At 37.5% G+C, this 24,018-nt stretch overlaps 1 protein-coding gene across 2 annotated transcripts in view; it reads left to right on the forward strand.

Annotated features, from left to right (window-relative positions):
* Window positions 1-24,018, forward strand: part of LOC125411803 (vomeronasal type-2 receptor 116-like) — a 46,106-nt gene that overhangs the window by 13,074 nt on the left and 9,014 nt on the right. For both annotated transcript variants that reach the window (XM_048452155.3, XM_087910139.1), the window contains exons 2-4: window positions 7,297-7,588; window positions 7,799-8,611; window positions 9,806-10,033. In XM_048452155.3, the coding sequence (XP_048308112.3) occupies window positions 7,297-7,588; window positions 7,799-8,611; window positions 9,806-10,033 (1,333 nt within the window). The remainder of the gene's footprint in view (window positions 1-7,296; window positions 7,589-7,798; window positions 8,612-9,805; window positions 10,034-24,018) is intronic.

Raw genomic sequence — 24,018 nt, forward strand, 5'->3', positions numbered from 1 at the left:
ATACACAAATGATAAAGAACCAGGGAGGGAAATCAGAGAAACTTCACCTTTCACGAGCCACAAATAGCATAAAATATCTCGGGATAACTCTAACCAAGGAAGTGAAAGACCTATTTGACAAGAACTTTAAGTCTTTGAAGAAAGAAATTGAGGAGGATACCAGAAAATGGAAAGACCTCCCCTGCTCTTGGATTGGGAGAATCAACATAGTAAAAATGGCAATTCTACCAAAAGCAATCTATAGATTCAATGCAATCCCCATCAAAATCCCATCAAAAATCTTCACAGACGTTAGAGAACAATAATCAAGTTTATATGGTAAAACAAAAAACCCAGGACAGCCAAAACAATCCTATACAATAAGGAAACTTCTGGAGGCATTACCATCCCTGACTTCAAACTCTGTTACAGAGCTACAGTATTGAAAACAGCTTAGTATTGTCATAAGAACCGAGAAGTCGACCTATGGAATTGAATAGAAGACCCGGATATTAACCCACAAACCTATGAACACTTGATTTTCGACAAGGGAGCTAAAGGTATACAATGGAAGAAGGATAGCATCTTATCAAATGGTGCTGGCATAACTGGATGTCAACCTGTAGAATGAAAGTAAATCCATGTCTATGACCATGCACAAAACTCAAGTCCAAATAGATTAAAGACCTCTACATTAATCTCACCACTTTGAACCTGATAGAAGAGAAAGTGGGAAGTAGTCTACAAGACATAGGCACAGGAGACCACTTCCTAAGCAGAACCCCAGGAGTGCAGACATTAAGAGAAACAATGAATAAATGGGACCTCCTGAAACTGAGAAGCTTCTGTAAAGCAAAGGACACTATCAGTAAGACAAATAGGCTACCTTCTGACTGGGAGAAGATCTTCACCAACCCCTCATCAGACAAAGGTCTGATCTCTAATATATACAAAGAACTCAAGAAACTAGACACTAAAACTCTAATTAACCCAATTAAAAAATGGGGTACTGAGCTGAACAGAGAATTCTCAGCAGAAGAACTTCGAATGGCCAAAAGACACTTAAGATCATGTTCAACCTCCTTGTGATCAGGGAAATGCAAATCAAAACAACTTTGAGATCATGTTTTTTTTTTTCCCAGTTTGTTTATATGGTTGATTTACATTGACAGATTTTTGTATGTTGAACCATCCCTGCATCTCTGGGTGATCAAGATGACTTGATCATGGTGGATGATTTTCTGATGTGTTCTTGAATTTGGTTTGCCAGTATTTTTTTTTTTGAGTATTTTTGCATCAATGTTCATGAATGAGATTGGTCTGTAATTTTCTTTCTTAGTAATATCTTTATGTGGTTTGGGTAATTGTAGCCTTATAAAAAGAGTTTGGCAATGTTCTTTCTGTTTCTATTTAGTGGAACAATTTGAGGAGTACTTTGAAAATCTTGTGGAATTCTTTGCTGAAACCATCTGGTTCTGAGCATTTATTGGTTGGGAGATTTTCGAGATTGATTCTTTTTGTTTTTGCATTTAAAGGTCTATTTAACTGAAGGTGATGTTTTTCGTAAGTGTTCTTAACTGATTTTACTCCCATATAGGCTCTGGTGACCTCACTCATAACTCTGAGAGTAATTACGAAGATATTGTGCTGTGATTCACTTTAGTACATGCATGCATATTCATTTATCTGAATGAATGTTTCCCAGTGTGTATGGATGTATGTTTGTGTATTTTTGAATCTGTGTTTGTATCTGCTTATATGTGTGTGTGTGTGTATGTGTGTGTGTATGTGTGTGTATGTATGTATGTATGTATGTATGTATGTATGTATGTATGTATGTTTCTGTCTAGCTGCATGTCTATCTATTTTTAGAAGTGAGTATATATTTCCTATGGCAATGTCTTTCTGTACAGTGGCATTTTTGTGTGTATCTTCCTGTGTGTGTTTGTCAGTACATGTCTCTTCATGTGCCTGTGTATGTTTTTCATATTTCTGAATATGTGTGTATATGTGCAAATATGTATATGTGTCTTGCTGTGTGTGTGTGTGTGTGTTTGTCTGTTGCTATGTCTTTGTATATGTACATTAATTTGTCCTTGTCATTGTCTCCCTGTGTGATTGTTTGTATGCATGTTTTTCTCCCTGTGTGTATTTGTCTGCAAACCTGTATGCGTGTGTCTGTGTATCTCTTTTGCATATTTCTTTTTCTGTGTGTCTTTTGGGTTTATATGTCTCTCTGTCTATGTGTGCCAGTGTGCTTATCTGTATGTCTTTGCATGCATGTGTGTGTATGTGTAGATGAGTATGTGGCTGTAATAAGTAGGTATTTCTTTAGGGATGCGAGTATCTCCTTGGGTAGCATTTCTTTGTGTGATTGTGTGTGTATGTGTGTGCGTGTATGTGTGTGTGTGTGCAGTTCATATCTATGTTGAGGCAGCTTAACTGAAATGGCAGCAGCTGGAGTATAGGGTCCAGGGGAAGCCTGCAACCCATGGTAAGAGAGAGCCAGATACTTAAAAGTGGACGTGGAAATGTGCAAAATAGGAACCCATTTTAGGATGTGAGGGAATGGGGCTACCTGTAGGTCAAAATGGCCAGTGGTTAGCCACCAACTATAGTTATATTTGGAGCCCCAGGTGCTGTGGACTTTAGGACCTATGGAGTTTGGGCCCAGGGTATGGGCAGCAGCTAGGGGTGTTACAAAGAGGTTGAAAAAGAAAAATGTCAGACTTATCTAGAGGACTAAAGGCAAGGAAGGAGAGCCATTTGTACTGGCAGTGGCTTAAAGGTTGTAAACCTCAAGGTAACAGGTTAACTCTTGATTTTTGTGCCCAGAGTTTGATGCTGGATGATGTTATTTTTTATCTAATTATTATTTATCAATAAAATCTCAGGAGTCAGATATCAAGGTAAGAACTGAATGATCAGAATAGTGGCGGAGAAGCAACAAGTGACCTCCTGTCTCTTTTGTTCCTCTAGCCAAAAGAGTCAAGCCTCTCTCTAAAGGCCCAATATTACTTCCTGTGTCTATCTGTCCTCCCTCCTGCAAAGCCTCTGTGGTTAATTTTGGTTAGCTAGTAGCTAGCTACACCCTCTAACTCAACACAAACTTCATCATAAATCTTGGGAACATTGAATGTAATTTGTTATTTTTAAGGTAATCCAAATATAATACAGCATGAAAGTCTTTTACTTACTTTCTAGAGTAACCCCAAAATATTTTGCCTCACTTCTGGTTATCATGAAGGGTGTTGTTCAACTGACTTTTATCTTAGTCTCATTATCATTTGTATATAGGAAGGCTACTTTTTCTTTGTTACTTAATTTTATATTTCACCACTTTAGCTGTGAATCAGTTGTAGGGATTCTGTGCTAGAATTTTCAGAATCACTTATGTATGTTATCATATTTTCTGCAAATACCTAAACTTTAAATTCTTCATTTTCAATTTTAACCTTTTGATCTCCTTGACAATTTTACTGCTCTTAACTAAAACTTCAAATACATGTTGAATAGATATAGAGAGCATAGAAAACCTTGACTTGGTACTGATTTTAATGGGAATTTTTTTAGTTTCTTTCCATTATTTTAATGTTGGCACCAGAAAAGCTGTAAACAGCTTTATTATGTTGAGATATGTTCCCTGTATTCCTACTTTCCCTATGACAATTGTCATGAAAGTCTATTGGAATTTGTCCAAGGCATTTATCACCTAATGAGATTATCATGTGGTATTTTCCTTTCAGTTTGCTTATATGGTGGATTATATTGACTGATTTTTATCTGTTGAATAATTCCCCAAACTCTGAGATAAAGTCTACTTAGTCATGATATTTTTAATGTATTCTTGGATACAGTTTGCAAGTAATTTACTGAGTATTTTCTATCTATATCCAAAAGGGGGATTCATTGGAATTTTATTTCATGGTTGAATTATTTGTGGATTGTGGTGACTGTGGTCTCATAAAGTGAAGTTGGCAATTTTGCTTATGTTTGTATTTTGTAGAATAACTTGGTGTTCACTCTTACTGGATTTTCTCAAAGAATCAATTCTTAGTTTTGTTCACTCTTTTTATTGTTCTTTTTTATCTAACTTATGAAATACAGAATTCAGTTTGATTATTTTCTGTGTCTATTCCTCTTTGATGTCCTTACTTCTTTTTGTTCTAGAGCATTCAGATGTGTTTTAAATTGCTAACATAAAATCTCACATTCATTTTGTAAACTACTAGATAAATGAACTTTTCTTTTGCCATTTCTGTCACTTTGTTCCATAAGTTTGGGTGTATGTTGTATTTATATTTATTTAATTCTAGAGAGTCTTTAATTTCATTATTCTTGTCTTGATTTTCTCGTCAATCATTCAAGAGTTGTTTGTTTTCCGTGAGTGTGAAAGCTTTCTGTTTTTCTCTTAAAGTTGATATTCAGGTTTAATCTCTGATAGTTTTATAGGGTTCAGAATGTTATTTCATTTTTCTTGCATAATTTGTGATTTGATTTGTGACCAAGTATGTGATTAATTTTGGTGAGAAGTCCATGAGATCCTGAAAAGATGAAATACTCTTTTTTTGTCTGTGTCTAGTGTTCTGTAGATATTTGGTAGGTTCTTTTGTTTATAACGTCTGTTAGCTAGGGTATTTTCCTGTTTTGCTTTTATAGAGATGACCTGTCCTTTGAAGAGAGTGGGATATTGAAATTTCTCACTATCAGTGTCTGAGTGTCAATGTGTGATTTAAACTTTAGTTATATTGCCTTTACAATTGTGAGCCCTCTTGCTTTAGAGCATAGATGTTACGAAGTGAAATCTTATCTCTGTGGGTTCCTTCTATTATGAAAATGCAGTATCTTTTTATCATCTCTTTTGATTAATTCTACATTGTTGCATCATATACAGCTATCCACTTCACAAATTCTGTAGCACAGTAGCAGGAGATAACTTATCAAATGAAACCCTATTCTATTTCAAAGAGTATCATCCTAAGTGGGCCCAAGATGGCCATAGGTTACAATCTGTTGTAATCCAACTGCCCTCACTCCCCCTGACTGACAGCGGAACTTCCTTGTGGTCTGTAATTGACAAGGATGTTTGTGTTCTTTCTGGCCAGTGGGTCATCACAGAAAGAGTAGAGGTAAAAAAGGTTGTTGGGCAAAATAAAGGTTGCTGTTCTTCCACCTGAAGAGAAGCCTCAGTGTCTCAATCCGGGCACCCCCCACCAGTCTCTGCTATCCCGGTTGCGCTGGCTGCAGTAACAATCAACTGATGGATGGCCACCAAAGTGTAGGTCCTAATGCATATACTAAGGCAACTAATATTTGTGATATACCTAGCTGTGGAGAGTTTTCACATAGGTGTACAGTTACTCTCTTGAATACTCTGAATGTGATCCAATTATTCCTTTGAAACTGCACTGATAATGGAAGTAGGAGACTTGTTCATTGTGAACATCTTTTGTGTTCCCATTTCTTCATACTTTACTTACATACAAGTACAATCACTGCCCATTAATTTTAAAATCCAGTTCTCCACACTATTTTTAGTAAACAAGGAATTACAAACTGTAAATGATATGGTTGCATTCTTTCAAAAGTGAGACCATCATTTCCCTTGTTACTTACCTGAGTGACAGCCTTGGTGTGTGATAATTGGCAACACATGAGAAGAGGAATAGAGGAGTTATCTATTAGCTCATCTTTGCCATTATTTAAGAAACATGTCTTTTCTCCTTGTATCTAAATTGCTTATTAACTAACACTTATTTCCCATTTACCACTTATATTGCTTTCAATAATTTTGCTAATTATAACTGCATGTTTTACCAATGTGGGCACTATCCACATTTTGATTTTATGGGTTGTTGATAGCTGTTGTCAAACACAGCAATTTAGTCCAGTGGGCCACTCTAACTGCTTACGTGATTTATGTTTCTTAATGTTTGGGGGAAAGGAATTAGTGCTTGAACATCACAAGATCTAGTGTCAATTTCCTGCTGTGTGTTACTGAAATTTTCAATGATACCTTTTATGCATAGTAATAAAAATATTCTAAAATTAATTTTATTTTAAAAATGCATAATTACGTAAAGACACCACGATGGTACAATGTCTAAGTGGGAAACAGATTGTATTTTACTCTGAGTGAATCATTCAGAATGAAGAAGTATGTTTGATGTTTATTTGTCAGATGATACGAAATGACTAAGAGAAGAGACAGAAGTTGCTGCTCTTCCCAAAAACATAAACACAAATTGCTATTATTCACTCCCAACTTACTTGTTACCCATTTTTATTACAAAAAACCCTCATAAACATTTTCCTCAAAGTTTATATTTTATAGTCTTCTATTTTACAAAGATGTTAGACTAGCATATACAAATTTTTGTAGGATGCTATTGTCGTGTTACTGTAACCGGAAAGGTAATCAAAAGCTGTTTTCTAGAGTAAAAATTGTGATGGTCAGATATACCCAGTGTGAATATATGACATTGTGTGCAAACATTATGTAGTGAATAGTACTTAGGAGGTAGTACATGACCTTAATCTCTGTATTAAAGACCTGAAGCTGGAGTTTCACTGTACATTTGAGGCCAGTCTTGTCTATAGCAAAGTATCGTTCAAAACCTTGAAATCCATTTTCTGTTTATGTCTTATATAAGCATTAATACTGTCCACACACATTGGTGAACACACAGCTTTATAAATTGTATCTCTCATATTTGAATTCATTTAAAAAAACATTTAAAAGAAGATTTTAAACCTGCTTTAGATAAACCAAGAAGAAAAAAAGACAATGCAAAGATTGATAAGATGTTAACTGTAATGCTCACTCATTATAAAGAATTGAAAGCATAAGAGCCAAACATTACCCAGACTATTGTGCATCATTAGGCATATTTCACTGCTTTAGCCAATTCAGTTAATTTCATAAGAAAACACCATAAACTCATTGACTTACACATTACATGATTTTTTGCATTGTTTAATGATTTCCAAAGGAATACATGAATATGTTTACTGTTCAGTTAAAGCCTCTGTTGTTGTCTTTATCTTTAGAGTAAGCACTCAAAAACCAAAAATTGATAACACTCTCTTTGGAAGATGCTGATGTCTCACTTTATTTATGGGCGATGCACTCTAATGAACTTTTAAAGCTTTTGCAAGCTTCCAGCTTCTTATTTCATTCCAATCTCACAGCATAGGCCATTTGTATCAGTATTGGCAGTGGTTGAAAATACTGTCCAGATCAGAATAGTTTGTCTATTGACTACACAGGATCATCTGTAGATCTTTGTCCATTCTAACCACCATATCCTTTTAAAGAACAGCAACGGAAATCAACCAATTTCCACTGGCCATAGCTTTTTCTGTGGATGAAGTCAACAGGAACCCTGATCTTTTACCAAATGCATCATTAGGATTTGATTTGCTAGAAGGTGATTGTAAAACTGTGCCACAATTATACAGCCTCTTGCATTTTCCTGAAGGAAGCCTTGATATTCGCCCTAATTATCTTTGTGATGAAGGGTCTTCTTGTGTATTGATGCTTTCTGGACCAACCTGGACAGTATCTGAGATAGCTGGGACATACGTAAACATCTACCCATTTCAAACGGTGAGAATTTGTATTGTGGGTTTGCAAGAAATTCTTACTTGTAGTTCAAGAGAGTTATGGTCCAGAGAGTTGAAGTGGTATCATTTTCTTCTTTGAAATTGAGATGAGGGAAGAAGTAACAGGAAAGGGGTTTTAAGGAACTCTTTGCTGAAAGTGTGTTTACAAATTCTTATGATTGTATGCTACCTAATGCTGCTTTCTGTGTCCTAGGTTATTCACCTTACCTATGGACCTTTCAGTCCCATCCTGAGTGATCGTGAACAGTTTCCTTCTGTTTATCAGATGGCCCCCCAGGACATATATCTAGCCCTGGCTATGGTCTCTTTGATGCTTCACTTCAACTGGAACTGGATTGGACTGGCCATTTCAGATAATGATCAGGGTATTCAATTTCTCTCATATTTGAGGAGAGAGATGGAAAAAAATACAGTCTGCTTTGCTTTTGTGAATATGATCCCAGTCAAGACGCATTCATACTTGTCAAGGGCTGAAGTGTATTATAACCAAATCATGACATCATCCACAAAGGTAGTTGTCATTTATGGTGACACAGACAGTACTCTAGCTGTGAGCTTTAGAAGGTGGCAATCTCTAGGTATACAGAGAATATGGGTCACCACCTCACAGTGGGATGTCACTACATGGAAGAGCGACTTCACACTTAATTCTTTCCATGGGACACTAGTTTTTGCACACCACCATGCTGAGATTTCTAGTTTTAAAACTTTTGTTCAGACATTGAACCCTCTCCAATACTCAGATGAATACCTGGCAAGACTGGAGTGGATGAACTTGAAGTGTGAACTCTCAGATTCTAAGTGTAAGACCCTGAAGAACTGCATATCCAATGCTTCGTTGCAATGGCTAAAGGTACAGACTTTTGACATGGCCTTTAGTGATGACAGTTATGTCATATATAATGCTGTATATACTTTGGCTCATATCTTCCATGAGATGTTACTTCAAGAAGTATATAGTGTATCAAAGGAAGATGGGAAAGGACAGTATCCTCAGTGCTATAAGGTAGTGTTTCTTCTTTTTGATGAAGTTTGCTCTCATCTATGTCATAGTCTTTAATTGTCTGTGAAATGCCCCAGTTTACTGGATTAAGAAATATTTAACAAAATAGAGGTATATCTGGAAAATTTTCCTGGTAAGTATGCAAATATAAAAGTTGGAATAAGTCTTAAAGCAAAAACATTGGAGTGGAAGACAAAATTTATCAAGGAATATCACTGATTTTGTTACAGAGCACCTGAATAACATCACACACATTCTAACACTGTAAACATAACAGTCCTTCTTCATTAATCCTCTCCATGATGAGAGTCAAACAGTGTTGTTATTCCATTAAGGACATACCTGTGTATCCATGTGTGTGAATAGATGGTTCTCACTGTATATGGGTATATGATTATGTTTCTTGGTATCTGTGTATATATCTGTGTTGTTCTTGATATATGTGTTTCTGTCTATCCGTGTATCTATCTGTCTATGGAACTGAGGATAAGTTTGTCTTGTGCCAATGTCTTTCTGTATAGGTGTTTTTTCTGTGAATATCTTCTTGTGTATGTTTTTCAGTGCATGTGTTTATCTGTGTGATGTTGTATATGGCTTGTACATGCATTTGTATTTGTTTCTGTGTGTGTTTGTATTTGTCTGTTTCTCTGTTGATCTGTCTTTGGATGTGAGCATTAATCTGTATATGTCAATGTCTCTGTGTGTGGATGTTTCTATCTGTTCATGTCTCCCTGTGTGCAATTGTCCATGAAAGTGTGCATGTGTGTGTGGGAGTGTATATGTGTTTTGCAGATTTTGTTTCTGTATGTCTGTTTGACTGTAGTTCTGTCTGTGTGCGGCTTTATTTTTATATATGTGTCTTAGCATGCATGTGTGTCTGTATAAAATGTATATAACTGTATTATGTACGCTTGCATGGATGTGAGTCTCTCTATCTCTTTCTGTCTCTCTTTCTCTCTGTGTGTGCATTTTTCCTATAAATGTTTGGTGTCTGTATATATGTCTGTGCTTCTGTTTGGTAGTTTCCTCTTAAAGAACTTAAATTCTAGGAACATTATGATCATTTTATTAATTCACTTGATTTATTGTTATTTATTCCCTGGACACCTTCAATAATATTGCCTTTAGATGAAATCAGAATATATTTTCTGTCTTCACGAAAGGGCATAGACACTATATAATGTGTTTCTCTTTCAGATTCATTCCTTACTGAGGAAGACCCAGTTCACTAATCCTGTTGGGGACAGAGTGAATATGAACCAGAAAGAAAATCTGCAGGAAGAGTATGACATTTTCTATATTTGGAATTTCCCTCATGGTCTTGGACTTAAGGTGAAGATAGGAGAGTTTAGCCCACATTTTCCACGTGGTCAACAGCTGCATTTATATGAAGACATGATAGAGCATGCAACAGGAAGTAGACAGGTGGGTCTGACTTAACTGTGCTCATTTCCATTACACAGCAGTAACATAGTCAAGGGGGTCTGTTTGTGCTGCCTTGTAACCTAGTGCACAGATTGTTAAATTAGAAGCAATTTTCTAGCCTTCTACTTTATGTTTCTACTTTCATTTATTGATATGCCACTTTATTAATTTTTTAGATTTTTTTATTTTATTTTTTATGTTTTTTAAAAAATTAATTTATTATATTATTACTTAAAAATTACCAATTCAAATTTCCCCTCCCTCCCTTTCTCTCAATTCCCTTCCTCTCCCTCCATAGACCCTCCCATCCCACCCCCTCCAATCCTAAGAGAGGGCCATGCACCTGCCCTGTGTAAAGTCCAAGGCCCTACCTAGTACATTTAGGTTGAGCAAAGTTTACATCCAAAGAGAATAGGATCACTAGAAGTCGATACATACAGTAGAGACAAATCCCAGTGTCACTATCAGTGGCTTCTCAGTCTGCCCCAACTGTCAACCCCCTTAAAAGGGGCTTGGTTATTTCCATGCTCGTTCATTCACAGTCCAGGTGGAGTTGGTGAGCTCCCTTTAGCTCAAGAAAACTGTTTCTGTGGTTGAAACCCTCATGGTCTTGAATTCCTTGCTCATATTTTCACTCCTTCCACTCTTCAACTGGATCTTGGGAGCTCAGTACAGTGCTTCTATGTCGGTCATAACCTCTGTTCCCATCTGTTGTTGGACGAAGGTTCTATGGTGATATTTAAGATAATCATCAGTCTGACTACAGGGTAAGGTCAATTCAGACACTCTCTCCTCTATTGCTTAGGGTCTTAGCTGGGATCATCCCTGTGGGGTCTTGGGCATTTTTCTAGAGCCAGGATTCTTGCTAACTCCATAATGACTTCCTCAATCAAGATATCTCTTTCCTTGCTCTCATATCTGTCCTTCCTCCATCTCAGCTATCCCATTTCTTCAAGTTTTCCTCAACCCCTTTTTCTCCCCTCCTTCCTACCCCTCAGCCCCCCCCCCCCGCTCTCAAATTTTTGTCTGATTCCAATTTCCAGGTGGGTCTATCTATGTTTTCTTTGGGTTCACCTTATTACTTTGTTTCTCTAGGATCATGAACTATAGGTTTGATGCCCTTTGTTTATGGCTAGAATCCACTAGTAAGTGAGTACATACCATATTCATGTTTTTGGGTCTGGGTTATCTCACTCAGGATAGTGTTTTCTAACTCCATCAATTTGCATGCAAAATTCAAGATGTCATTATTATTAATTTTTTTTACCATTGATTAGTACTCTAATATGTAGATGTGCCACAGTTTCTTTATTCATTCTTCAGTTGAGGGGCATCTAGGTTTGTTTCCAGGTTCTGGGTATTACAAATAATGCTGCTATGAACATAGTTGATCAAATGCCTTTGTAGTGTGATTGAGCATCATTAGGGTATATTCCCAAGAGTGGTATTGCTGGATCCTGAGGTAGGTTGATTCCCAGTTTTCTGAGAAACAACCACACTGATTTCCAAAGTGGTTGCACAAGTTTGCATTCCTCCCAGCAATGGGTGAGTGTTCCCCTTACTCCACATCCTCTTCAGCATAAGCTATCATTAGTGTATTGGATCTTATCCATTCTGACAGGTGTAAGATGGTATCTCAAAGTTGTTTTGATTTGCATTTCATTAATAGCTATGGAAGTTGAACATTTACTCAAGTTTCTTTTGACCATTTGAACTTCTTCTGTTGAGAATTCTCCGCTTAGTTCAGTACACCACTTTTTAATTGGTTTATTTAGAATTTTAATGTTTAATTTCATTAGTTCTTTATATATTTTGGAGATCAGTCCTTTGTCTGCTATGGGGTTGGTGAAGGTTTTTTTTCCCATTCAGTAGGCTGCATTTTTGTCTTATTGACTGTGTCCTTTGCTTTACAGAAGCTTCTTAGTTTCAGGAGAAGCTTCCCATTTATTTATTGTTGCTCTCAGTGTCTTTGCTACTGGAGTTATATTTAGGAAGTGGTCTGCTGTTCCCATGCATTGAAGGCTACTTCCCACTTTTTCCTCTACCAGGTTCAGTATGATCAGATTTATATTGAGATCTTTAATCCATTTGGACTTGAGTTTTTTTTGATTTTATTTATTTTTATTTATTAAAAATTTCCACCTCCTCCCAGCCTCCTTTTTCCCTCCCCCTCCCCACCTCCCCCTCTCCCCCTCCCCACCTCTCCTTCCCTCTCTAGTCCTAAGAGCAGTTAGGGTTCCCTGCCCCGTGGGAAGTCCAAGGTCCTCCCCCCTCCATCCAGGTCTATAAAAGTGAGCATCCAAACAAACCAGGCTCCCACAAAGTCAGTCCATACAGTAGAATAAAAATACAGAGCCATACTAGTTCCAAATAGGGTCTAATAATGGGGTTCTCTATTTAAAGGGGAACTCACATATCGCAAGGAACAGGAACAAAATCCAGCATCCTGGTATGAAAGTGGAGAGAGAGAGAGAGAGAGAGAGAGAGAGAGAGAGAGAGAGAGATACACCTAGTGTGAGATTACTTTATTTGTGTTCCCCTTCATCTGGCACATTTCCTTTCATCTGGCAGTTTGTTCTCAGGATTAGGATCTTCAATTAGGGCTTGATTATAACTGGTATAGGGTTGGGGGTTGGGTGAAATTTTTGTAGGCTCAGGGATCTCATTTTAAAAAAGGAAAAATGAATGGGATAATAGGTAGTTTAGTGTGAACTTCCTCATACTAATAATAAGAGTGAGTAATAGAGTGAATACTTGTGAGCTATTATTTATAGACAATTTATAGTGGGATAGATTCTTGTATACTGAAACAAATTCAAATTATATTTGTTATACTGATTATGCTTCTATTTATGTTTACAATATTTGTACACCTATACAAAGTTATTTTGTCATATTATATGCTTGCATGCATGTTTATACCTATGTTTAAGACATTTTGTATACTGATACAATTTTAGGATATATGTATCATATTACATTATATAATTCTACCTCTGATCAAGATACTTATACATTGTTTACATTTTGAGGTCATTGTTCTCGTTTGCTGCACAGTTCCTCCCACCCCCAGCTTTCACACCTGGATACTGGATTCCATTCCTGTTCCCCATTGTGATCTCTGAGTTCCCCTTTAAATAAAGAATACCTTTACTATGCTCTAAAAAAATACAGTGCCATTGTCCTTGCCTTCTCAGTCAGCCTTCATTGCCAGCCACGTTCAGAGTGTCCATTTTGATCACATGCTCCAACACTCCCAGTTTAGCTGGCCTTGGTGAGCTCCTAAAAGATCCACTGTCTCAGTGGGTGGACGCACCCCTCGTGATCCTGACTTCCTTCAAGTTCTCCCTCCTGCTCCTTATTTGGACCTTGTAAGCTAAGTCCAGTGCTCCAATGTGGGTCTCTGTCTCTATCTCCATCCTTCGTCAGATAAAGGTTCTATGGTGATATGGAAACTGTTCATCAGTGTGGCTATGGGACAAGGCCAGTTCAGGCACCCTCTCCTCTGCTGCCCAATCTGGGGACCTCTCTTTGGACCTTGGACCCCCTCTAGAGAGAAGTCCCTAGCAAACCCTAAAATGGCTCCCTTAATTAAGATATTTACTTCCCTGCTCCCATATCCACCCTTCCTCCATCCCACCCATCCCATTCCCCAAAGCTGTCCCCAATCCTCCCCTTCTCCCCTCTCTCTACCCATCTTCCATTACATCCACACCCCACCACCGTGCACCCAAGTTTTGCCTGAAAATCTTGTCTACTTCTAATATCCAGGAGGATAACTATATGATTTTCTTCAGGTTCACCTTCTTATTTAGCTTCTCTAGAATCACGAATTATAGGCTCAAAGTCCTTAAATTATGGCTAGAATTCACTTATGAGTGAGTACATATCATATTCCTCTTTTTGGGTCTGGGATACCTCACTCAGTAAAGCGTTTTCAATTTTCATCTATTTGCATGCAAAATTCAAGATGTCATTGTTTTTTTACTGCAGAGTAAAACTCTAATGTTTATGTTCCACACCTTATTTAACCATTCTTCTATTGAGGGGCACCTAGGTTATTTCCAGGTACTGGCTATTACAAATATTGCTGCTATGAACATAGTTGAACAAATGCTTTTGTAATATGATAGGGCATCTCTTGGGTATATTCCCAAGAGTGGAATTGCTGGGTCCTGAGGGAAGTTGACTTCCAGTTTCCTGAGAAACCGCCACACTGATTTCCACAGTGGCTGCACAAGTTTGCATTCAAACCAACAATGGATGAGTGTTCCCCTCACTCTACATCCTCTCCAGCATAGGCTATCATTGGTGTTTTTGAGTTTAGCTATTCTGACAGGTGTAAGATGGTATCTCAAAGTTGTTTTGATTTGCATTTTCCTGATTGCTAAGGAGGTTGAGCATGATCTTAAGTGTCTTTTGGCCATTCGAACTTCTTCTGTTGAGAATTCTTTGTTCAGTTCAGTACCCCATTTTTTAATTGGGTTAATTAGAGTTTTAGTGTCTAGTTTCTTGAGTTCGTTGTATATTTTAGAGATCAGACCTTTGTCTGATGAGGGGTTGGTGACGATCTTCTCCCAATCAGTAGGTTGCCTTTTGGTCTTAATGACAGTGTCATTTGTTTTACAGAAGCTTCTCAGTTTCAGGAGGTCCCACTTATTCATTGTTGTTCTCATTGTCTGTGCTACTAGGTTTCTACCTAGGAAGTGCTCTCCTGTGCCCATGTGTTGTAGACTACTTCCCACTTTCTCTTCTATCAGGTTCAATGTGGTCAGATTAATGTTGAGGTCTTTAATCCATTTGGACTTGAGTTTTGTGCATGGTGATAGATATCGATCTATTTTAATTCTTCTACAGGCTGACATCCAGTTATGCCAGCACCATTTGTTAAAGATGCTTTTCTTCTTCCATTGTATAGTTTTAACTCCTTTGTTGAAAATCAGGTGTTCATAGGTTTGTGGATTAAGATCTGGGTCTTTAATTCGATTCCATTGGCCAACATCTCTGTTTTTGTGCCAATACCAAGCAGTTTTCAATACTGTAGCTCTGTAATAGAGTTTGAAGTCAGGGATGATAATGCCTCCGGAAGTACTTTTATTGTATAGGATTGTTTTGGCTGTCCTGGGTTTTTTGTTTTTCCATATAAAGTTGATTATTGTTCTCTCAAGGTCTGTGAAGAATTTCGCTGGGATTTTGATGGGGATTGCATTGAATTTATAGACTGCTTTAGGTAAATTGCCATTTTTACTATGTTGATCCCCCCAATCCAAGAGCATGGGAGATATTTCCACTTTCTGGTATCCTCTTCAATTTCTTTCTTCAAAACCTTAAAGTTCTTGTCACATAGATCTTTCACTTCCTTGGTTAGAGTTACCCCAAGATACTTCATGCTATTTGTGGCTATCGTGAAAAATGATGTTTCTCTGATTTCTCTCTCTGTATCTTTGTTCTTTGTGTATAGGAGGGCAACTGATTTTTTGGAGTTGATCTTGTATCCTGCCACAGTACTAAAGGTGTTGATCAGCTATAGGAGTTTATTGGTAGAGTTTTCGAGGTCGCTGATGTAAACTATCATATCGTCTGCAAATAACGAAAGTTTAACTTCTTCCTTTCCAATTCGAATCTTCTTGATCCCCTTATGTTGTCTTATTGCCGTCGCTAGAACTTCAAGCACTATATTGAAGAGGTATGGAGAGAGTGGACAGCCTTGTCGTGTTCCAGATTTTAGTGGGATGGCTTTGAGTTTCTCTCCATTTAATTTAATGTTAGCTGTCGGCTTGCTGTATATTGCCTTTATCATATTTAGGAATGACCCTTGTATCCTTGATCTCTCCAAGGCCTTTATCATAAAGGGGTTTTGAATTTTGTCAAATGCTTTTTCAGCATGTAATGAAATGATCATATGGTGTTTTTCCTTCAGTTTATTTATATGATGGATTACGTTGATAGATTTTTGTATGTTGAACCAGTTCTGCCTCTCTGGGATGAAGCCTACTTGATCATAATGTATATTTTTTTGGATGTGTTCTTGGATGCTGTTTGCGAGTATTTTATTGAGAATTTTTGCATCAATGTTCATGAGTGAGATTGGTCTGTAATTCTCTTTCTTGGTTAAGTCTTTGTGTGGTTTGCGTATCAGGGTGACTGTACCTTCATAAAAGAAGTTAGGCAATGACTCTTCTGTTTCTATTTTGTGAAACACATTATGGAGTATAGGTATTAATTCTACTTGGAAGATCTGATAGAATTCTGTATTGAAACCATCTGGGCCAGGGCTTTTTTGGTAGGGAGGTTCCTGATGACAGCTTCCATTTCCTCGTAACTTACAGGTCTTTTTAAACTGCTCATCTGGTCTTGACTTAATTTTGGTAAATTGCATTTATCTAAAAAAGTGTCCATTTCTTCCACATTTTCCAATTTTGTACAATTGGAAATACAAAAGCATATAGGCTTTTGTAGTAAGATCTAATGATTCTCTGAATTTCCTCTGTGTCTGTTGTTATGTCCCCCTTTTCATTTCTGATTTTGTTAATTTGTATTTCTCTCTCTGCCGTTTGATTAGTTTGGATAGGGGTTTATCAATCTTGTTGATTTTCTTCAGGAACCAGCTTTTTGTTTCATTGATTCTTTGGATTGTTTTCTGTGTTTCCATTTTGTTGATTTCAGCCCTCAGTTTGATTATTTTCAGTCTTGTACTCCTCCTGGGTGATTCTTTTTTTTTCTAGAGCTTTCAGATGTGTTTCTATTTTCATTGAATTCAAGGAAGACTTTAATTCTGTCTTTATTTCTTCCTTGACCCAGGGGTGCTTCAGTAGTTGACTGTTCAGTTTCCATGAGTTTGTAGGCTTTCTGGGGTTAGAATTATTGTTGAATTCTAACTTTATTCCATGGTGATCTGATAGTACACAGGTGATTATTACAATTTCTTTATATCTATGGATGTTTTCTTTGTTACCAATTATGTGATCAATTGTTGAGATGGTTCCGTGAGATGCTGAGAAGAATATATATTCTTTTCTGTTTTGGTGGAATGTTCTATAGATGTCTTTTAGATCCATTTGGTTCATTACATCTGTTAGTTCTCTTATTTCTCTTTTAAGTTTCTGTCTGGTTGACCTGTCCATTGGTGAGAGAGGAGTGTTGAAATCACTCACTATTAGAGTGTGGGGTTTGATGTATGTTCTGAGTTCTAGTAATGTTTCTTTTACATATGTGGGTGCTTTTATATTAGGTGTGAGATATTCAGGATTGAAACTTTCTCCTGATGAATTGTTCCTGATATGAGTATAAAGTGTCCATCTCCATCTCTCCTGATTGATTTTAGTTTGAAATCAATTTTGTTAGATATTAATATAGCCACACCCGCTTGTTTCTTTGGTCCATTTGATTGGAAAACCTTTTCCCAACCCTTTACTCTGAGGTAGTGTCTGTCTTTGTGTTTGAGGTGTGTTTCTTGTAGGCAGCAGAATGTTGGATCCTGATTACGTATCCGTCTCTTACCCTGTGCCTTTTTATAGGTGAGTTGAGTCCATTGATATTAAGTGATATTAATGACCAATGGTTGTTGACTCCGGTTATTTTTCCTGGTGCTATTGTTTGTAAGTGTTTCCCTTCTTTGAGTTGTGCTGGTGGAGGGTTGTCAGATGCTTGTGTTATTGTGAGTGTTGTTGGCTTCCTTGGTTCGTGGTTTTTCTTCTAGTATTTTCTGTAGGGCTGGGTTTGTGGCTACGTATTGTTTAAATGTGTTTTTGTCCTGGAATATCTTGTTTTCTCCTTCGATGGTGAATGCAAGCTTTGCTGGGCATAGTAGTCTGGGCTTTCATCCATGGTCTCTTAGTTTCTGCAGCACATCTATCCAAGACCTTCTGGCTTTCATGGTTTCCATTGAGAAGTCAGGTGTAATTCTGATAGGTTTTCCTTTATATGTTATTTGACCTTTTCCCCTTGCAGCTCTTAATATTTGTTCTTTATTCTGTATGTTTTGTGTTTTGATTATTATATGATGAGGGAAAGTTTTTTGATCCAGTCTATTTGGTGTTCTATATGCTTCTTGTACCTTCATAGGAATATCCTTCTTTAGGTTGGGAAAGTTTTCTTCAATAATTTTGGTGAATATATTTTCTGGACCTTTGAGCTGTAACTCTTTTTCTTCTTCTACACATATTATTCTTAGGTTTGGCCTTTTCATGGTGTCTCAGATTTCTTGGATGTTTTGTGTTAAGATTTGTTGGATTTGTTTTGTTCTTTAATCAGTGTGTTTATTTCATCTACAGTATCTTCAGTGTCTGTGATTCTTTCTTCTATCTCTTGTATGCTGTTGGTAATACTTGTCTCTGCAGTTCCTGTTTGTTTACCCAGATTTTCCATATCCAGCCTTCCCTTGGTTTGTGTTTTCTTCATTACCTCCATTTCATTTTTCAAGTCTTGAACTGTTTCCCTTACCTGTTTGATTGCTTTTTCTTGGATTTCTTGTTTTTCTTGGGTATCTTTGAGAGATTTATTCATTTCTTCTACTTTTTGTTTGTTATCTCCATTTCTTTATGGCAGATTTTCACCTCCTGTTTAAGTTCCTCTATTATTTTCATATAGTTCCGCTTAGAGTCGATTTCTTCTATTTCTTCTGGAGTAGGGTGTTCAATTCTTCTAGTTTCGTGATTCCTGGCTTCTGGTGATGTCATGTTACCTTTCAGGTTGTTGGAGGAATTCTTGCATTGGCGCCTGCCCATCTCTTCCTTCAAATGGAGCCAGGAGAGTCTTGGTGTCTTGGTTTAGTTTTTGTTGTGACTGAATCTCTGGGTGGATCTCTTCAGTGCAGGAGCAGGAACTGTTCCTGTCCCTCTAGATGGGACTCCTCAGCACCCACTGGATGGAACTCCTCAGCACAGACACAGGGATAGCCCTCTGGATGGAACTTCTCAGCACCCTCTGGATGGAACTCCTCAGCACTGAAATTTGAACAGCCCTCTGGATGGAACTCCTTTGCACTAAAATAGGGATAGATGGTATTCCAAGGACACAGGAGACAAAAGGGCGACTGTGGGGGCAGGGCAGAGTCGAGTGGAACACAAAAGACCCTGCAGCAGAAGCTGGGCAGGGGCACTGTGCTCTCTACCAGGACAGTCTGCCCCAGATAGCACAGACTCCTGGGCTTGAGTTTTGTGCATGGCGACAGACATGGATCTATTTTCATTCTTCTACAGGTTGATATCCAGTTATGCCATCACTATTTGTTGAAGATGCTGTCTTTTTCTATTGCATCTTTTTCGCTTCTTTGTAAAAAATCAGGTGTTCATAGGTGTTTTGATTAATATCCGGGTCTTCAATTTGATTCCATTGGTCAACATCTCTGTTTTTATGCCAATACCTAGGTGTTTTCATTACTGTACTTTGTAATAGAGCTTGATGCCAGGGATGGTAATGCCTCCAGCAGTTCCTTTATTGTACAGGATTTTTTTTGATCTTTTGGGTTCTTGGTTTTTCCATATGAAGTTGATTATTGTTCTTTCAAGGTTTGTAAAGAATTGTGTTGGGATTTTGATGGGGATTGCACTGAATCTATAGATTGCCTTTGGTAAGATTGCCATTTTTACTATGTTGATCCTTTCCAAGAGCATAGGAGATCTTTCCATTTTCTGGTATCTTCTCCAATTTCTTTCTTCAAAGACTTAAAGTTCTTATCAAATAGGCCTTTCACATCCTTTGTTAGTGTTACTCTCAGATATTTTATATGAGTTGTAGCTATTGTGAAAGGTAATGTTTCTCTGATTTCCTTCTCAGCTTCTTTACCCTTTGTGTATAGGAAGGCTACTGATTTTTTAGAGTTGATCTTGTATTCTACCTCATCAATGAAGGTATTTATCAGCTGAAGGAGTTCTTTGGTAGAATTTTTGGCATCACTTATGTACACTATCTTATCATGAGCAAATAACGAAAGTTTAACTTCTTCCTTTTCAATTCGAATCCCCTTGATCTCCTTATGTTGTCTTATTGCTATTACTAAGACTTCAAGAACTATATTGAAGAGGTCTGGAGAGAGCGGACAGCCTGGTGTTGTTCCTGATTTTAGTGGAATGGCTTTGAGTTTCTCTCTATTTAATTTGATGTTATCTGTCGACTTGCTGTATATTGCTTTTATTATATTTTGATATGGTCCTTGTATCCCTAATCTTTCCAAGACTTTTATCATGAAGAAGTGTTGAATTTTTTCAAATGCTATTTCAGCAGTTAATTAAATGATCATATGGTTTTTTCTTTCAGTTTATTTATGTGATGGATTGCATTGATAGATTTTCCTGTGTTGAATTAGACCTGCATCTCTGGGATGAAGCCTACTTGATCATGATGGATGATTTTTTGTTGTGTTCTTAGATTAAATTTGCCAGAATTTTATTGATAATTTTTGCAATGATGTTCATGAGTGAGATTGGTCTGTAATTTTGTTTCTTGCTTGAGTCTTTGTGTGGTTTTGATATCAGGGTAACTGTAGCTTCATAAAAAAAGTTTGGCAGTGAGCCTTCTGTTTCTATTATGTGGAACACTTTGAGGAGTATAGGAATTACTGCTTCTTGAAGGTTTTTTGTTTTGTTTTGTTTTTTTTTTTTTTTTAGAATTCTGCACTAACACCATCCGGATCTGGGCCTGTTTTGGTTGGGAGATTTTTTGATGACAGCTTCTATCTCCTCATGGCTTATAGGTCTATTTAAATTGCTCACCTGGTCTTGATTTAATTTTGGTAGATGGTATCTATCTAAAAACTGTCCATTTCTTTTACATTTTCCAATTTTGTGGAGTACAGGTTTTTGTAGTAGAACCTAATGATTCTCTGAATTCCTTCAGTGTCCATTGTTATGTGCCCCTTTTCATTTATGATTTTGTTAATTTGGATGATCTGTCTCTGCCTTTTCATTAGTTTGGATCAGGGTTTGTCAATCTTGTTGATTTTCTCAAAGAACCAGCTTTTTGTTTCATTGATTCTTGGTATGATTTTCTGTTTCTATTTTGTTGATTTCAGTCCTCAATTTGATTATTTTCTGTCTTCTTCTTCTCCTGGGTGAGTCTGCTTCTTTTTTCTTTAGCTTTCAGACATGCTGTTAGTTCACTGATGTGAGCTTTCTCTGCTTTCTTTATGTGGGTACTTAGTGCTATGAATTTCCTCTTAGCACTGCTTTCATTGTGTCTTTTCATAGTGTCATAGGTTTGAATATGTTGTGCCTTCATTTTCATTGAATTCAAGGAAGGTTTTAATTTCTTTCTTTATTTCTTCCTTGTCCCGGGGTGGTTCAGTAGTTGGCTGTTCAGTTTCCATAAGTTTATAGGCTTTCAGGGAGTAGTATTGTTGTTGAATTCTAATTTTACTCCATGGTGATCTGATAAAACACAATGGATTACTCCATTTTTTTAATGTATCCGTGGATGTTTGCATTGTTACTGACTACGTAATCAGTTTCAGAGATGATTCCATGAGGTGCTGAGAAGAAGGTATACTCTTTTTTGTTTGGGTGGAATGTTCTATAGATATCTATTAAGTCCATTTGATTCATTACAACTAACAGAAGTAATCTTATTTCTCTGTTAAGTTTCTGTCTGTTTGATCTGTCCATTGTCTAGAGTGGCATTCAAATCTCCTACTATTAGTATGTGGGGTTTGATGTGTTATTTGAATTCTAGTAATGTTTCTTTTACATATGTGGGTGATCTTGTATTAGGGTGGGTGATCTTGTATTAGGGGCATAGGTATTCAGGATTGAGACCTCATCCTGATGAATTGTTCCTATTTTCAGTATAAAACGTCCTTCAGCGTTTCTTTTGATTGATTTTAGTTTGAAATAATTTTTGTTAGATATTAGTATAGCCACACCCACTTGTTTCTTAGGTCCATTTGATTGGAAAACATCTTCCCAATCCTTTCCTCTGAGATAGTGTCTGTCTTTGACGTTGAGGTGTGTTTCTTGTAAACAGCAGAAGGCTGGGTCCTGATTTTGTATCCATTCTCTTAGCCTGTGTCTTTTTATTGGTGAATTGAGACCATTGATATTAAGCAATATTAATGACCAGTGGTTGTCAACTCTGGTTATCTTTCGGTAGTAGTGTTTGTGTGTTTCCCCTCTTTGGGTTATGCAGGTGTGGGTTTATCAGATGTCTGTGTTATTGTGGGTGTAGTTAACTTCTTTGGGATGAGGTTTTCCTTCTACTACTTTCTGTAAGGCTGGGTTTCTGGATGCACATTGTTTAAATCTATTTTTTTGTCATTGAATATCTTGTTTTCTCCTTCAATGGTGAATGAAAGCTTTGCTGGATATAGTAGACTGGGCTAGCATCCATGGTCTCTTAATTTCTGCAGCACATCTATCCAGGACCTTCTGACTTTTATGTTTCCATTGAGAAGTCAGGTTTAATTCTGATAGGTTTACCTTTATGTGTTAATTGACGTTTTTCCTATGCAGCTCTTCATATTCTTTCTTTGTTCTGTATTTTTTTTGTGTTTTGATTATTATATGGTGAGGGGATGTTTTTCTTATCCAGTCTATTTGGTGTTCTGTAAGCTTCTTTTGCCTTTATAGAGATGTCCTTCTTTAGTTTGAGAAAGTTTTCTTCTATAATTTTGTTATATATATTTTCTGTGCCTTTGAGCTGTCATTCTTCTCCTTCTTCTACCCCTATTATTCTCAGGATTGATCTTTTCATGGTGTCCCAGATGTTCTGAAAATTTTGTGTTAAGAATTTGTTTGATTTAGTGTTTTCTTTGACAAATGAGTCTATTTCCTCAATAGTATCTTCAGCGCCTGAGATTCTTCTTCTATCTCTTGTATTTTGTTGGTTATACTTGTCTCTGTAGTTCCTGTTCATTTACCTAGATTTTCAATTTCCAGAGTTCCCTCAGTTTGTGATTTCTTTATTACCTCTATTTCAATCTTCAAGTCTTGAACTATTTCCTTTACCTGTTTGATTGCTTTTTTTTTGCTTTCTTGGGTTTTTATGAGGGATTTATTACTTTCTTTCAGCTGTTTGTCTTCTCCATATCTTTAAGGGAGTTTTTTATTTTTCTTTAAAGGTCTCCATCATGTTCATAAAGTTACATTTAAAGTCGTTTTCTTCTACATCTTCTGGGTTACGATGATCAAATCTTCCTTTTGTATGTCTGCTAGGTTTTGGTTTACCATGTTGCTTTTTAGGATGTGGGAGGAATTCTTTCTTTCTTTCTTTCTTTCTTTCTTTCTTTCTTTCTTTCTTTCTTTCTTTCTTCCTTCCTTCCTTCCTTCCTTCCTTCCTTCCTTTCTTTCTTTCTTTCTAAAAAATTTCCACTTCCTCCCCTCCTCCCAATACCCTTCCACTCCCCCAACTCCCTCTCCTCCTCCCTCTCCAGTTCCAAGAGCAGTCAGAGCCTCCTGCCCCGCAGGAAGTCCAAGTTCCTCCCCGCTCCCTCCAGGTTCAGGAATGTGAGCATCCAAACAGACCAGAATCCCAGAAAGCCAGCACATGGAGACGAAACAAGACCCAGCGCAATTGTCAATGGCCTCCCAGTCAGCCCCCATGTCAGCCACATTCAGAGAATCCAGCCCGATCACACGCTCGTTCAGTCCCAGTCCAGCTGGCCTTGGTGACCTCCCACCAGACCAGTCCCCTTGTATCAGTGGGTGAACACACCCATCGCGGTCCTGACTTCCTTTTTCTTGTTCTCCCTCCTTCCGCTCCTCATTTGGACCTTGGGGGCTCAGTCCAGTGCTCCAATGTGGGTCTCTGTCTCATCTCCATCCATCGTTGGATGAAGGTTCCCTCCGATCCTGCCTTCCTTGCCCACACTCTCCTTCTATCCACTTTCCATCCAGACCCAGGGAGTCAAGTCCAGTGTTCCAATGTGCGTCTCTGTCTCTATCTCCATCCATCGCCAGATGAAGGTTCTATGGTGATATGCAAAACATTCATCAGTATGGTCATGGGCTAAGGCCAGTTCAGGCACCCTCTCCTCCAAGAAACTAGACACTAAA

The sequence above is a fragment of the Myodes glareolus genome, chromosome 1 (assembly GCF_982192425.1).
Source record: "Myodes glareolus chromosome 1, mMyoGla1.1, whole genome shotgun sequence".
NCBI lineage: Eukaryota > Metazoa > Chordata > Mammalia > Rodentia > Cricetidae > Myodes > Myodes glareolus.